This window comes from Poromitra crassiceps (genome assembly GCF_964638095.1).
Source record: "Poromitra crassiceps genome assembly, chromosome: 17".
Lineage (NCBI taxonomy): Eukaryota > Metazoa > Chordata > Actinopteri > Beryciformes > Melamphaidae > Poromitra > Poromitra crassiceps.
In genome coordinates this window covers 26469268-26483032 of record NC_139635.1, presented here as the reverse complement: position 1 = coordinate 26483032, position 13765 = coordinate 26469268, and the positions used below count along the sequence as shown (strand labels likewise).

At 41.4% G+C, this 13765-nt stretch overlaps 1 protein-coding gene across 1 annotated transcript in view; it reads left to right on the top strand.

The window, feature by feature from the left end:
* The first annotated feature begins 5229 nt into the window (after nucleotides 1-5229).
* The window catches only part of rab2a (RAB2A, member RAS oncogene family), a 37620-nt gene continuing 29084 nt past the window's right edge, over nucleotides 5230-13765 (top strand). Inside the window, exon 1 of the mRNA XM_083653518.1 lies at nucleotides 5230-5386. Within this exon, the coding sequence (XP_083509644.1) occupies nucleotides 5341-5386 (46 nt within the window). The 5' untranslated portion in view covers nucleotides 5230-5340. The remainder of the gene's footprint in view (nucleotides 5387-13765) is intronic.

Sequence of the window (13765 nt, the reverse complement as noted above, 5' to 3'; positions counted from 1 at the left end):
TTTTTTTTAAAGTATCAAACTATGAGAAACAAGCATTGTTTTGAATGTGGTCCCTGGTAATAACTCTTCCGACTTGGAAGTCCACGCCAGAGCTGAGATTGTAAATACTGTATATGCTTGTAGCTGTTTGATCTTTTTGTATATTTGAAGTCGTGTAGTTCATGCTTACGTCTGTAAACTTCGTAGTTGGAGGAGAAAAGAAAAGGCAAAGTCTGTATTTTTGTGGCTTATTCCCACCACACTTGTTTTGCGTATGGATTTTTTTTTTTTTTTAATATCTACCATCTTCCACAGAGGGAGATGGTAGAGCTTGGGTGATCCATGGACCTGAGGGGAGAGAGGGTGATGAACCACTATGACACATACTGTACTAATAGTGGATCTGGTTTCACAAGGACTGCTGTGAACAAAACTGTTCCAGAAACATTCTGTTTCATACCCACGGAAACACTTTTTTTTTTATTTAATTTCATTTATTTAATGTGACTCATTGACCATGATCACATGGTATGGAGCACAAACAAAACATACAAAAACAATATACAATGGCACACGGCATGGCTAGTGCATGTCATTTGAACAAAGGCAGGACATTCTTCAAAAAGGCACCTAATTTACACATGACTTTTTGTCTGTCTGATTGTAGTAGCAAAATCAGTTTAAACATAGATGGACGAGTTAAATAATATCTGGGTAAATATAACTGTCTGAAATTCAAAATAATTACATTCTTGCATTCAAACAAAACATGATACTCGTCTCCCACACAGTTGTCACTACAGAGATTACAGATCCTCATACTTCTATGCAGTCCTTTATATCTGCCAACAACCTTGGGGATTCTGGTGTTATTAACCCTGAAGTTACAAATTGCATGTCTATGCCTCTGGTCTACATACAGCAGATAATTTTCCAGTTTAAGTTCTTTTTTGAATTCTACGTACAAGTCACATGACGTCATACTTTTGAGCTCACTTTGCCATTTCTGCATAAACTGGTCCTTAAGACTTTGCTCAACAGTTAACTTCAACCAGTCAATGTTGTTGCACTGCTGTGTAAGCCAGAGGTAAGACAAGCCACAGTCATCCAGAATCTGTTTGACACGCACGACCCACGGCGAGGCATAGACGCCAGAGTTGTGCAAGTCAAGCAGGCAGTTGTACATAATACGGCTAAGTTTGTTCTCCTTGCCATCAATCAACCTTGCCCAGTAACTAATCATTCTATGAGAAACAAGCATCAAACTATGAGAAACAAGCATTGTTTTGAATGTGGTCCCTGGTAATAACTCTTCCGACTTGGAAGTCCATGCCAGAGCTGAGATTGTAAATACTGTATGCTTGTAGCTGTTTGATATCTTTTTGTATATTTGAAGTTGTGTAGTTCATGCTTATGTCTGGAAACTTGGTAGTTGGAGGAGAAAAGAAAAGGCAAAGTCTGTATTTTTGTGGTTTATTCCCACCACACTTGTTTTGCGTATGGAAAAAAATATTGAAACATATTACTTAATACCTTTTGGTATTTCAATATTTGTTTTTAGTAAAATGCCTTTGGACTAAGCCGATTTTCCATACATCCCCGTTTTAATCAGATCATTTGCATTTGGTTTATATCAGCTTTTGACACAATGAGAAGTGATCTCATATCCTACCAGTAGAGGGTAGAGTAAACCTTGTTACCCAGTGTTGGGCAAGTTACTTTCAAAATGTAATATACTACATATTACTAGTTACTTTCATTTGAAAGTAATAAGTTACTTTACAATATTACTTTCTGTGTAGAGTAACTCGTTACTTAGTACGCTACTTTTGCATTACTTTTACCAAAACAACAGCAGCAGCAGAATGACATCGCTGCCCCGGAACATCCCGAAAAATAATTTCAACCGCCTTGAAGTCAGTGTAAACAATCCAAGATTCTAAATGTTATCCTTTTCCTTTGTTATTGTCATCTATAGTGGTTATTTGCATAAAAACACACAGTTTGATTAGGAAATGATTGTATCTTTTTTAAATATGTGCTTTGATTTAATAAAATGTAACTCAATTTGTAACTTGAGTTACTTGAGAAAGTAACTGGTATAATATTACTGAAATCCTATAAGTAATAAGTTATATTACTGAGTTACTGCTAAAAGTAATATATTACATGTAATATGTTACTTTTGTAATGAGTTACCCCCAACACTGTTGTTACCACCACAAACCTCTGTTGCATGTTAATGTCACACCTTGTAAGCCTCATGTGCTATGAATTAAAATGAAGGACATCAAAATGAGATCCAGCCTTGCCTTCCCTGTTCTTTGTGTGTTTAAACAAGTAATCTATTGGGTAGCCTATATTGCTTACTTTGATTAATAATGGATTATTGACATTATTATCCCATGCCTTATATCAGAGAATATTATGCGTTTAGCCTACACAGTAGCCTACGATTAATGGCCAATACCAGTGCTTACCTGTAATCATGATTACAGTATAGTGTAATATAATAGTATAATCCATTGATAGAAAAGTCTTTAACAGCAGAAAATATGACCACAGGTAACTCTGCCCTGTTATAATCTCAGAGGTATCTGGTGGCATGAGATCTTTGGCAATAATACGCATAGATGGGCATTATGTCGCTGGGGCTTTCCTTTTTCCCCTTCATTACGGAAGAAAAAAGTGCAACATAATATTATGTTTAGTTGAAATTATTTTATTTTGAAAGTTAGAATTGGACATTTTCATTCTGGTTATCTTAACACTCTTCCTCCATGGCGTCAGCAACCATAGCAACGAGGAAACGTGAGAGATGTCGCCCCCTGCTGGCTTTATTTCACAAATTTGACAAAACATTCCCTGAATAGACCCTTTTCATGGGGGCCATTTTGTGCCGAAAAGGCAGGGTAAACACAGGTGCAAGCAAAACACTAATGAGGGTTTCCAACTCCAATGATTGGAATTTGGAAACCCTCATTAGTGTGTTGATTGCACCTGTGTTTATCCTACATTTTCAGCACAAAATGGCGCCCATGAAATGGGTCTATTTGGGACGTCACTACTGTTTTCTGTAATTTTTTTATACAGAGAAGTTGAGCCTTCGCCCCAGTATTAAAGGTAACATAGGTTTTTGACCTAGTCTTGTTTCACTTTAAAAGTGCCGAAAACACCAGCGGAGTCATTTTCTTACTCTCCCCCCTTTTGAATCCAACTCCAAACAATTGAGGTAATTGTCCTTCAACTATATAATAATAATAATGATAATGATAATAATAATAATAATAATAATAATAATAATAATAATAATAATAATAATAATAATAACAATAATAACAATAATAATATTATTATTATTATTATTATTATTATTATTATTATTATTATTATTATTATTATTATAAAACAATGCTGTGACCAAGACTTGGTGGCTCAGTTAACTAAGGTACATGACGGATTAAGAAAACGCATATGAAGAACAAGCGAACTGTGTGTGCAACAACCTTTAATCTTAAAGTAGGTACTGAAATGCTAGTTCACATGCCTGACCGGAATTTGGACACAAAGCTCTCCAGTATTAATTTTAATACGTTTTAAGTAGTCTACTACAAATACACTGAGGAAAAACCCTATAGTAGTGAGTTTGATGATAATATCAATATTCCTATAGTATGCATTATTGTGGTGATTCTCAAACTTTTTCAGATTCAGATTCACTCAGCCACATACTGTAAGTAATCAGATTACAAATGAGGAAATTGGCTTAGTGTGCAGTAGCGGTCACATCAATAATGGAGGACTAAAACAATGTAGAAAGACAAACACAAAGATTGAAAGTGCAGTCCTTTAAAGTGGTGTATGATGAGTGGGAGTAGGATCATGTCAGTGGGGGGACCTCGACCCGTTACCAAGCCGGTTGTGTGTTCAGGGGCCACCTTGGTGATAAAGTTCTTATTCATGGGTCTTTCAGGTCTCCTTGAAGAGGTTCTTACTTCTTTTGAAAGGCCGCAGTCTACTGCCATGGGGGAGTGCAACAAAAAGTCTATGTTGTGGGTGGGAGGGGTCAGTCATGATTTTCCGAGACCGCTTCAGTGCCCTTGCGGTGTGCACCTCCTGAAGGGATGGCAGGCTGCATCCGACCACCGTTTCAGCAGAATGATACGCCGCAGTCTACAGATGTCCTTGAGGGCAGTGGCAGCAGCATACCAGATGGAGGAGGTGAGGATGGGCTCGACAGTGGAGATGTGGAAGAGCACCACCGTTGCTTTTGGCACTTTGAATTTCATATCAAGGACCCCCTAATTTAGCCCACATTAGGGCCACAGTCCCCCATTTGATTGTTTCTCGAGAATATTGATATTGTTAGATATGATTTTGTCCGGAATTCCTTGACTATTTGTATTCTGGGCGATAACAGGAGAGATAACAGTGAATCTATGACCAAAACAGTCATTCTTCTACATGATTGTGTTCCCTTCTTGCAAATGAAATAATGTTAATTCATCAGTCACCTGCTGGAACCCCCTCATGGAGCTCACATTGAGAACCACTGGCCTAGTGACTTTATGACCTTATCCTACTTTCATGCTCTTTGTGTTGATCCATCTTGTGATGTGTGTCACAGATGTGTGAGAGAAGTGTTAAAGCTGTGCTGGAGTATGCATACAGGAGTTGCAGGTTGATTGCAAGATGAACACTAAAGCGATGAGCAATTTGGATTGAACATCTGTTGAATTTTGAGAAACTACAGGATTCAAATGTCAATCTCCACTTGTTGTGACCCTGTTTTTCACTGATTTTTTCTAGTGCCAACTGTTTCCGACTGCACCCCCCCCCCCCCCCACACACACACACACACTTGAATAATTTATTTATGTCCAAATAAATACAAATAGCCTATGCAAAGGACATCAACACTAGATGATATTGGGATACAGATATTGGGAGTCAGTCAGTTACATAAGTGCCCAAACGGCAACCACAATGCATTCACACACAATTTTGTTACACGGTCCATTATGTTGTGGATTCTGAGCGACGAAAAAACCACTTTGCTATTTGGATTCACCTTGATTGAGGTACTGCGAGGGCCACACCTTGTTTACCCACGGATTATACCAAATCGACTCCTGAAGTTTCGGAGCTGACCCTGAAGGCAGCATGTTGTAGCGTGGCGGTGGCGAGGGCGGGGCCGTGTGACGTAGAGCCGTGCGCTGTTTATTGTTCCTTCTTCAGCAGAGACCGACAGAGGAAAAACCACACAGGCTAGCAGGCTGCCAGCTACCTTCTCCCTACGGCTCGCAGTCGGTTTAACACAGGTGTAAGGGCCGAGACAGGTGACCACACAGACCAGGGGCCATGGCGTATGCGTACCTCTTCAAATACATCATCATCGGAGACACGGGTAAGAAAGAGGCAGCTAGTGACAGCTTGCCTGCCAGTTAGCATTGAGCTAGCTGAGTTAGCTGCGAGCTAGCGGTCTATTTCCGCAGTGTTGGATAGTCCAATGACGTGGTAAAAGCAGAGATGCATAAGGGGTGGGATGACAGCTTCAATTATCCACTGCTAACCTCTTAGGAAAACATATCAAATGCATTGACAGTGCCCCGAAATAGCACACACACCCCTTACCACCACGTATTTATAGACTTCACTAGCGTAGCCCGCTAGCAACTGTTGACAGCATCAGTTTGGGCCTTTTGTCTGTTTGCGTCGGTTGAGGGTGGGGGTGTTAGCCATATGCTAGCTAGCTCAGCTAACTGCCTGTTTCACTCACCTAATATTAACCACATAGCTGTCCACAGCAGTAAATATGACTGCTCAGCAGAACGAGTGACATAAACGGACCATCATATCACCCCCACCCCTTTCGTCTGCGTTCTGGATGCATTAACTAACAACCCTGTTAACGTTAGCTTCATGTCAAAGAAGGCCAGATCGTCAAGCTAAATCCTCCAGTAACGTTATTGCCTGAAATGGCGTAGAGCAGTTCGCATTTCTGGCCACATTTCCGTTGCTGATGGCCCGGCTTTCCTTGGCTGTATTTCTCACTTAAGATTGGAACTATATTTAGCACCCATAATGTGTCACATCAGCAGGCCAGCGGTTATTGTTGTCACTTCTTGTTTACTCTATTAGCTAGCCTAGCTGTTCTGATGATGAGGGGCCCTGCTGCTCAGCTGGCTGCCGTGTGGCAGCAGGTGCATTACATACAAGCTGCTGTAATTGAGAGATGTAGCATCATCAGCACTACTGAAACGGTCAGAAATGACAGTTGAAAATGTGGAGATAAGTGTAAGGATCCTTTTGTTACAGGGAGACAAACCAAAGCCTTGGGCTAAATATTCAACCGCCTAATGTGTGATTTCATTTCGGTGTAGAAAAGGCCAAATTATGATTATAGCATACATTTGATCTTTGACACTGATGGTGTAGTGCAGCAGCCCTAAGCAAGGGACACTTTACATGGGAGTTGTTCAAATAACTAACTGCATGGAAAGGATGCATATTATACAGCATTATTTCACAATGTAATCTAGAGTGGTCAGTGTGGCGGGCAGTGAGTTTACTACAGTGTTGTTGCCAAACAGGCTCATGACTCGTGGTGTCAGGGGTGTTTTTGTTTATCTCCAGTCACTAGTGCTGAAGAGAGCTGCTGCCAGGATCGCAGCTTGATTACATGTGCCCCCTATGCTAGAAATATCCAGCGCCCCCTGTCCCCCTGTCCGTCAACACCCCCCCCCCCCCCGCCCCTTCACACCATCCCCCACATTAATGCTTATTTTTCTAATCACTGGTTCTCCAAGAAGGCTCCTTTGGGGAGGTGTACTTCATTAAAAAATTGACTAAATCTTATCCAAGCCTGTCTGTGAGATGAAAACATTTGAGAAACCCCTGATCTAGAATATGAGAAAAATCCTACAGTATTATTGTAACTTTATATAATGATGATGTTTTTTGCCGTCAGGAGGACTCGGTTCCATTAGCCTTACTTCTGCTCCTAAAGGTCATTTGTGTGCTGTCAGCAAACCTGCTTGTACAAAATTCCTCTCTAAAAGTGTGGGGAATCCAAGATATTTTGTCTGTGTAGGAATATTTCCTTCAGTGGAAATAGAAGTAAACACAACAAGCTTACCTGGGTCTCATTGTTTCCCAAAATATGGGTCGGTACCCAATTTGGGTCGCGGACCCGTGGGGGGTGGGTCGCCAACTGGTCGTCATGGCAACTCATTACCGTGTGTTTTTTGTCAGTTTGGGTCCCAGGGAGACACAAGCTTTATCTTTTAGGTGCCAAGATGAAAAAGTTTGGGAACCCCTCCCTTGTTAATAGCATAGATAGACTAGCTGTTAGCAAGGAGGTGCCCAAGGGTTTGGGATCAGCATGGTTCTGTTGTAGTCTACTCTTTTTTGTTTGTTCTACCAAGAAAATTAGTCTAGTTGGAGGCTGTTTGCCAACAGTGGATCATATGTCAAACTTTGTCAACAACAGACAGTTAGGCTGGTCTAAATTGTGTATATACACAGTTGAATACACACACACACACACACACACACACAGATCATATTCGGCCGGAAACTAGGCTATGAAGAGCACATAATAGATATGAGCCTGGGTTATGACTGTTGTTGATAAGGTTTGGTTTTGCTTATTGTGTTTGGTGGGTGTATCTGGCTAATTGGTTGCTGTGGGCACCGGTGAGACTCAACACCACCACTTGAGTTCTGGTAGATGTTGGCCCGATTCTTATTTAGTGAGTGAGTGAGTGAGTGAGTGAGTGGGTTATCCCTCCTACTGCCTGACACCAATCTCATATTTGAATCATTCAGAATGAGGAAGGAGATGGGTCTGTGAGGGAGAAAGCAAAGCGGATGGCATGCAGGAAAGCTTCTGAGAATCTGAGGTGACAAAATAAATGTCCCAGGCCACAGTTCACTATATTTTACCTCAAGCCATCTGGCTTTAAAAGTCAAGGGTGGAATTGCAGAACGGCTTTGTCATTAGCTTTACACTTACAGGCAAAGGACTCAAACACAGTATTTTGGGGGGAAAAACTTGTTTTAGCGTAGCATTTATTAGATCATGTGACCTCTTTCTCCCGCAGACTGCTGGGGATCCACCGGTCGTTATTGAATGGACTCAGACATCTTTTCACGATCCTTTTTATCTAGAAGGCTCGTGTTGGTCTACTACAGTAAGCGGACATGTTGAGCTGCTGGGTGTGTCTGCTTCTACTGTGTCAATGACCAGTTTGAGTCATGAAGCAAATAACCCAAGACCAGCAGTCCACAGGCGCAGCAGCTAAAGCTAAAGCTAGCAGTCTCCTTGCTGCTCCCACTGTCTCCTAACATCGTGCTTTATTGTCATGAAGGAAAGTCGCTGTTAGAAAGTTTCTATCGCCAATCGAAGGTCCTTGGTCTTCCGTACCTGCATCTTCCCACCTGACAACCACACTCTATGCATTTTTCAACCAAAGGCTGATTCAGCTGTCAGACAAGACGATCAAAAGCCATTTCCAAACATGAAGTCTGGACTGTTCCCGTTAAATCAGGTCCGGGTATTTCCCGGAGTTACCCTTCCAGACAAAGACAGGCCTCACTGTGGACAGATAGCTGTCCAACAGGACTGGATATACTGTGGATAGTTAAAAAAGGGCAGAGGGAAACCCCCGTTAGTGACCCTTCCAGTTGAGTTAGATCTGTGATTTTCATGGCTACGAACGACACCAAGAGAAAGAGGAAGGGCCGATGTTATCCAGCTGTATATTTTTCGCAACTACAACTAATGATTTCTTTTTTTTATCAATTACTATGTTGATTATTTTCTTGACTAATAGACCCTTCTCACGGGGGCCATTTTGTGTCGAAAAGGCAGGGTAAACACAGGTGCAAGCAAAACACTAATGAGGGTTTCAAACTTCCATGATTGGAATTTGGAAACCCTCATTAGTGTTTTGCTTGCACCTGTGTTTACCCTGCCTTTTCGACACAAAATGGCCCCCGTGAAAAGGGTCTATTGATTAGTTGTTTTTTGGTCTTGAAAATGTCACAAAATGAAAAATGTCAATCACTTTTTTTTCCCCCAAAGCCCAAGATGATATTCTCAAATGTCTTCTTTTGTCCTGATCAACAATCCACAACCCAAAGACAATCAGTTTACTGTCATAGAGGGCTGCTATCGCTACTCTGTAAGTTATGAACTGAAATAACCCAGTATCAAGTAGTATCAGAACTTCTCCACAGTCAAATGATATTCCATGATATATGAGATTCCATCCTTTTTGCACCTGAGATTTAGAAAAAAAACTACTATTTGTATGGTTTTGCTCGCAGCCAATCACTGCAAGCGTTCTTTGATTTAATACAACATGTGATTGGCCCACTACAGCAGCAGCCACCCATACAGCCTGTGGCGGTGAAGTTGAGTGCGTGTGTGTATGTGGCGGAGCTGCCAGTGCCTAGATGCCCCCGAAATATTCAAAACATATGGCTATACTACACAAAAAATGTATTGCTCGATTGGTATGGGTATCACTTTAAGGGCACTGGTATTTGTACTGGTATCTTACATTTTTAAACGATACCCAGCCCTACATGGAACACTAAAGAAACCATAAAATATTCATATTTATGAAGCAGGAACGGGAGACTCTTTTTTTCTTAAAAATTGGTCTAAACAAGGAATCTATTGTAACAGTCAGTTGGTGATTAATTTTCTGTTGCTCAACTAATCTTAATCTCTCTCACCTTTATTGTTTTATTGTTGTATTTTGTAAGTGTTTTGAAGTCTTACATAACCTCAGTTGCCTTTCCTTAACCTACACTTATGCCTCTTTAGCGTCGGTTGAATACTGTGTGACAGTCAGTTTGCCTGAAAAGTAATCTTGCTAAATTATAATAATAATATAATTATTCATAATTATTGGTGACACAGCAGGAATCTATAGTGTAGCTCCTTCCAGACTCTAAGACTTGAAGTTCTTTAACAGTACATAGAGTCGAGATAGCTGTCTCACTGTGTGTTTCTGAAATTGGAAATTCACCCTAAAACAGAAGTGACAGATTCAGTCTTCCATTCATTTGCTGGAGCAGCTCCAGGGTTTTGTCTCTTGACATTAGGAGAGACATGGCTCTCTCACTCTTAGCCGTTGTCTGGGAGTTGTCCACGTACACGGCTATCGATTAGTCGTGTCTGAGAGTTGTCCACGTACACGGCTATCGATTAGTCGTGTCTGAGAGTTGTCCACGTACACAGCTATCGATTAGTCGTGTCTGAGGGTTGTCCACGTACACAGCTATCGATTAGTCGTGTCTGAGAGTTGTCCACATACACAGCTATCGATTAGTCGTGTCTGAGAGTTGTCCACGTACACAGCTATCGATTAGTCGTGTCTGAGAGTTGTCCACGTACACAGCTATCGATTAGTCGTGTCTGAGAGTTGTCCACGTACACAGCTATCGATTAGTCGTGTCTGAGAGTTGTCCACGTACACAGCTATCGATTAGTCGTGTCTGAGAGTTGTCCACGTACACATCTATCGATTAGTCGTGTCAGAGAGTTGTCCACGTACACAGCTATCGATGGGACTGTCTGCGTTCATAACACGGGAATTCTGTTTCAGGGTGGATTTCCACTTTATCCTTGGCTGGAAGGCGGCCTGTCCAGAGATCTGGCTGGCAGCAAGGCGGCTTCATCCCACAAAGATGATAAATGATAAGTGCTCTACTCTGTCTGTACACGACCAAGCCTCCAGAAATAGACATGGAACACTGCTAATAGGGCTGAAAACTTCCAGAAACTGTCCCCTGTCTGGGGGAATTTTGAGTCCATTTTGGGAATATTTAGGTCCATTTTTGGATCAGTGGAAAACTATGGGAATGGAAGTTGTAGTTGAAGCAAATTATGATGCTGTTGTATATATATATATATATATATTATTTTCTTTTCTTGGTATTTATATTATGCTGTGTATTATATACGGTATATATTTTTTTCAATTGGAAAACATGGACTGTTGCACATTCCTGACAGCATTCCTGATATATCACAGTAAAAATATTTCTTAGCATTATTACCTGTCTCAAACTGGTTTTACAGTTGTCGCTCAGCAACTAGAGCCGCAACTAGTATCTCCCCCAACCACTAGTGCTGTGAATCTTCACTGGCCTCACGATTCCATTCCATTACGATTCATCTTTCAATGATTCGATTCGATTCCACAATGCATCACGAATCACGATACAGCTCGAAGTATTGCATCCTCAATGTTCTATATTATTAGTGCACATGGCTCCTTTTTCATCAATTAATACAAGCAGTCAGATAAATATCAAGTCCCTTTTTTACTTTACTCGAGTTATTACTTTTAGCGGCGTTGTTTTTCATCAAGGCCATGTCCAGGTCAGGAGATGTTGGCTCATAATAAGTGTCTGCAAATGCAGATAGATAGGAGAGAGCCTGTTGTCTGTGTTTCAATCACAAAAGTGTTTATTTAGTTAACAATTATTTTATAACATCTGATTTTTTTTAAATACTGTGATGGATTGGATTGTTTCTTCACTAATTTGTGCGGCAAGGTAAAAATCAATATATGGCTGCAGGTCTAAAGGGGACTGTCAGCTGCACTCGAGTCTGGTACAGTTGCAAACTTTGCTCGATGATGGGTCGCTTTTGACATGTTAATTAGTTTTTTCAAATAGGCTTGTAGTAGCCTGGTAAACCAGCCGGTCACGTGAACTCACACATTTCATTTTCGTTCTTCGTTTCCGTCTGGCCTGACGCTTTCACTCAGTCTTTGCAGTGGGCGGAAGTTGGGCGGGTGTACTTGCCTTGACAGACAACTCCTTCAGCCAATCGGCGTCCAGTCGAACCCAAATCCACTCGGGAGAACGGCAAAAACACATTTTCCGCCGAGAAACTCCGCTGTTGCATCCTCCTGTACTTGTTTAATTGTTGTTATTGAGTCTATTTCTCAAATAACTGCACTTTATGGCTGTTTAAACTAGTCGAACGTCGACATTACTCCTCGAGGCGGACAGGCAAGGAGGCGGCCATTACTGTTTTTGCTAGCGACGTTCCTGATTGGCCGCTTTACGATGTCGACTACGAGGCGGGTCGTTGATTGGCTCGTCCGCTTTGCGGTTTCTGCAGAAGCCCTCCCAGAGCTTGAGGCCAGACGGTCTGTCTGGTAGAACGAAATGAAATGTGAGTTCACGTGACCGGCTGGTTGACCAGGCTATGTTTGTAGGGAACTGGGCAGAGCGACTTATCCATCTTGCACTTGCCGGGCAGAACTATGGTTCATGAAACGAGATCACATGAAGGAAATCTGATGAATGAACGCACATCCATGGACAGCTGTCGACAAGCTTGTTCAGCGTCCTTACATCAGCTGAGCTTCACTGTCTAGTGTCTGCTCAGCTCTATAGGTCTGAATAGGCTTCCAGTGACCTGTTGATGCTGTTGCATCTACCATGGGTTGAGTTCAAGTGAAACTTTGAACAGTTGTACGGAGGCACATCATAACATTTATTTGACCATTTATTTATAGAGAAACACATAATTACAGGTATTTTCTGTAACACATATTTGAAGAATACTCAAACTCCTTTTAAGTTCCAGAAAACTATTAAGCTCTCAGTAGAATCTCTAACTGCTGATAAGAAGATGGAAAAGCCAGTTCAGCTCATTTTATGAACCCTGATATGAGATCCACAATTCATTAAGATCAATCATGAGAGTAATTCAAACAGTATCTTAGGGCCATGCTGGAGTCTGCCATGTACCAACCAACCACACAGTGAACTGGGAGCAGCTGGCCTTCAACAGTTCTGGCTGCCCCGTCTGGCAGACGGCTAAACCACATTATGTAGATGTGGGAAAAATAATCATACAATATGGTGGGTGCCCCAGGAATACGCTCGTTACACAGAGAAATGTATGAGGAATGGTGTAATAACATGACCAGATATTCTAATGGATGTCACGATGTCAGTCCAAACCCACCCACCCTAGATCTTATGGCATCCCTTGTTTATCTGAGAGTTTAAACTAGGAAGTGGCCAGAAAGGGAATGATATGGGAGAAAGTATGATTCAAACATAGAACAACGCAAATAACTGTAATGAACAGGGCCTGGCCTTGTTGGTACTTCTTTTGACGACTCAAGCTTTCCTAGAGGCGAGTCGCAGCGGTGTACTGGTCTAAATGCAGCGGTGTACTGGTCTAAATGGTAGTTTTGATACACTTTAAATCAGGGGTTCCCAACCTTTTTTGGCTTGTTGTGACCCGACTTTGACGTCACAAAAATCTAGGGACTCGAGACATTCAAATACCATCGATAATATATCATCAGTGTCAGTGACATAATCAGTGACATTGTCAGTGATGTCACATGTGACAGTATGCTTCTTTTTTCCCCCTCAGAATTCTGACTTTAATCAGAGAATTCAGATTTTTTTCCTCAAAATTGACAACTCGTAATTCTGACTTTAATCTCAAAATTCTAACTCTTTATTCTCAGAATCCAGATTTAAAGTTATAATCTCAAAGATTCAGATTCAGAAAAAAGTCAGATAGTGAGTTAACACAATGTTGATTGAGGCTATGGCCCATTGATGGGAGCATTTGCAGTATAGACCTTATTCGATTGACGTCACTCACGTACGGGCACGCCCGCTGCCGCCATGTTGTTGACATAGCGCAGCCGCTTTAAGTGACAGCCTATGTGAGAGCAGAGTTTATAGGAAGCTAGCCGCCGTTAGCGTTACCTGTATCGTTCCAATT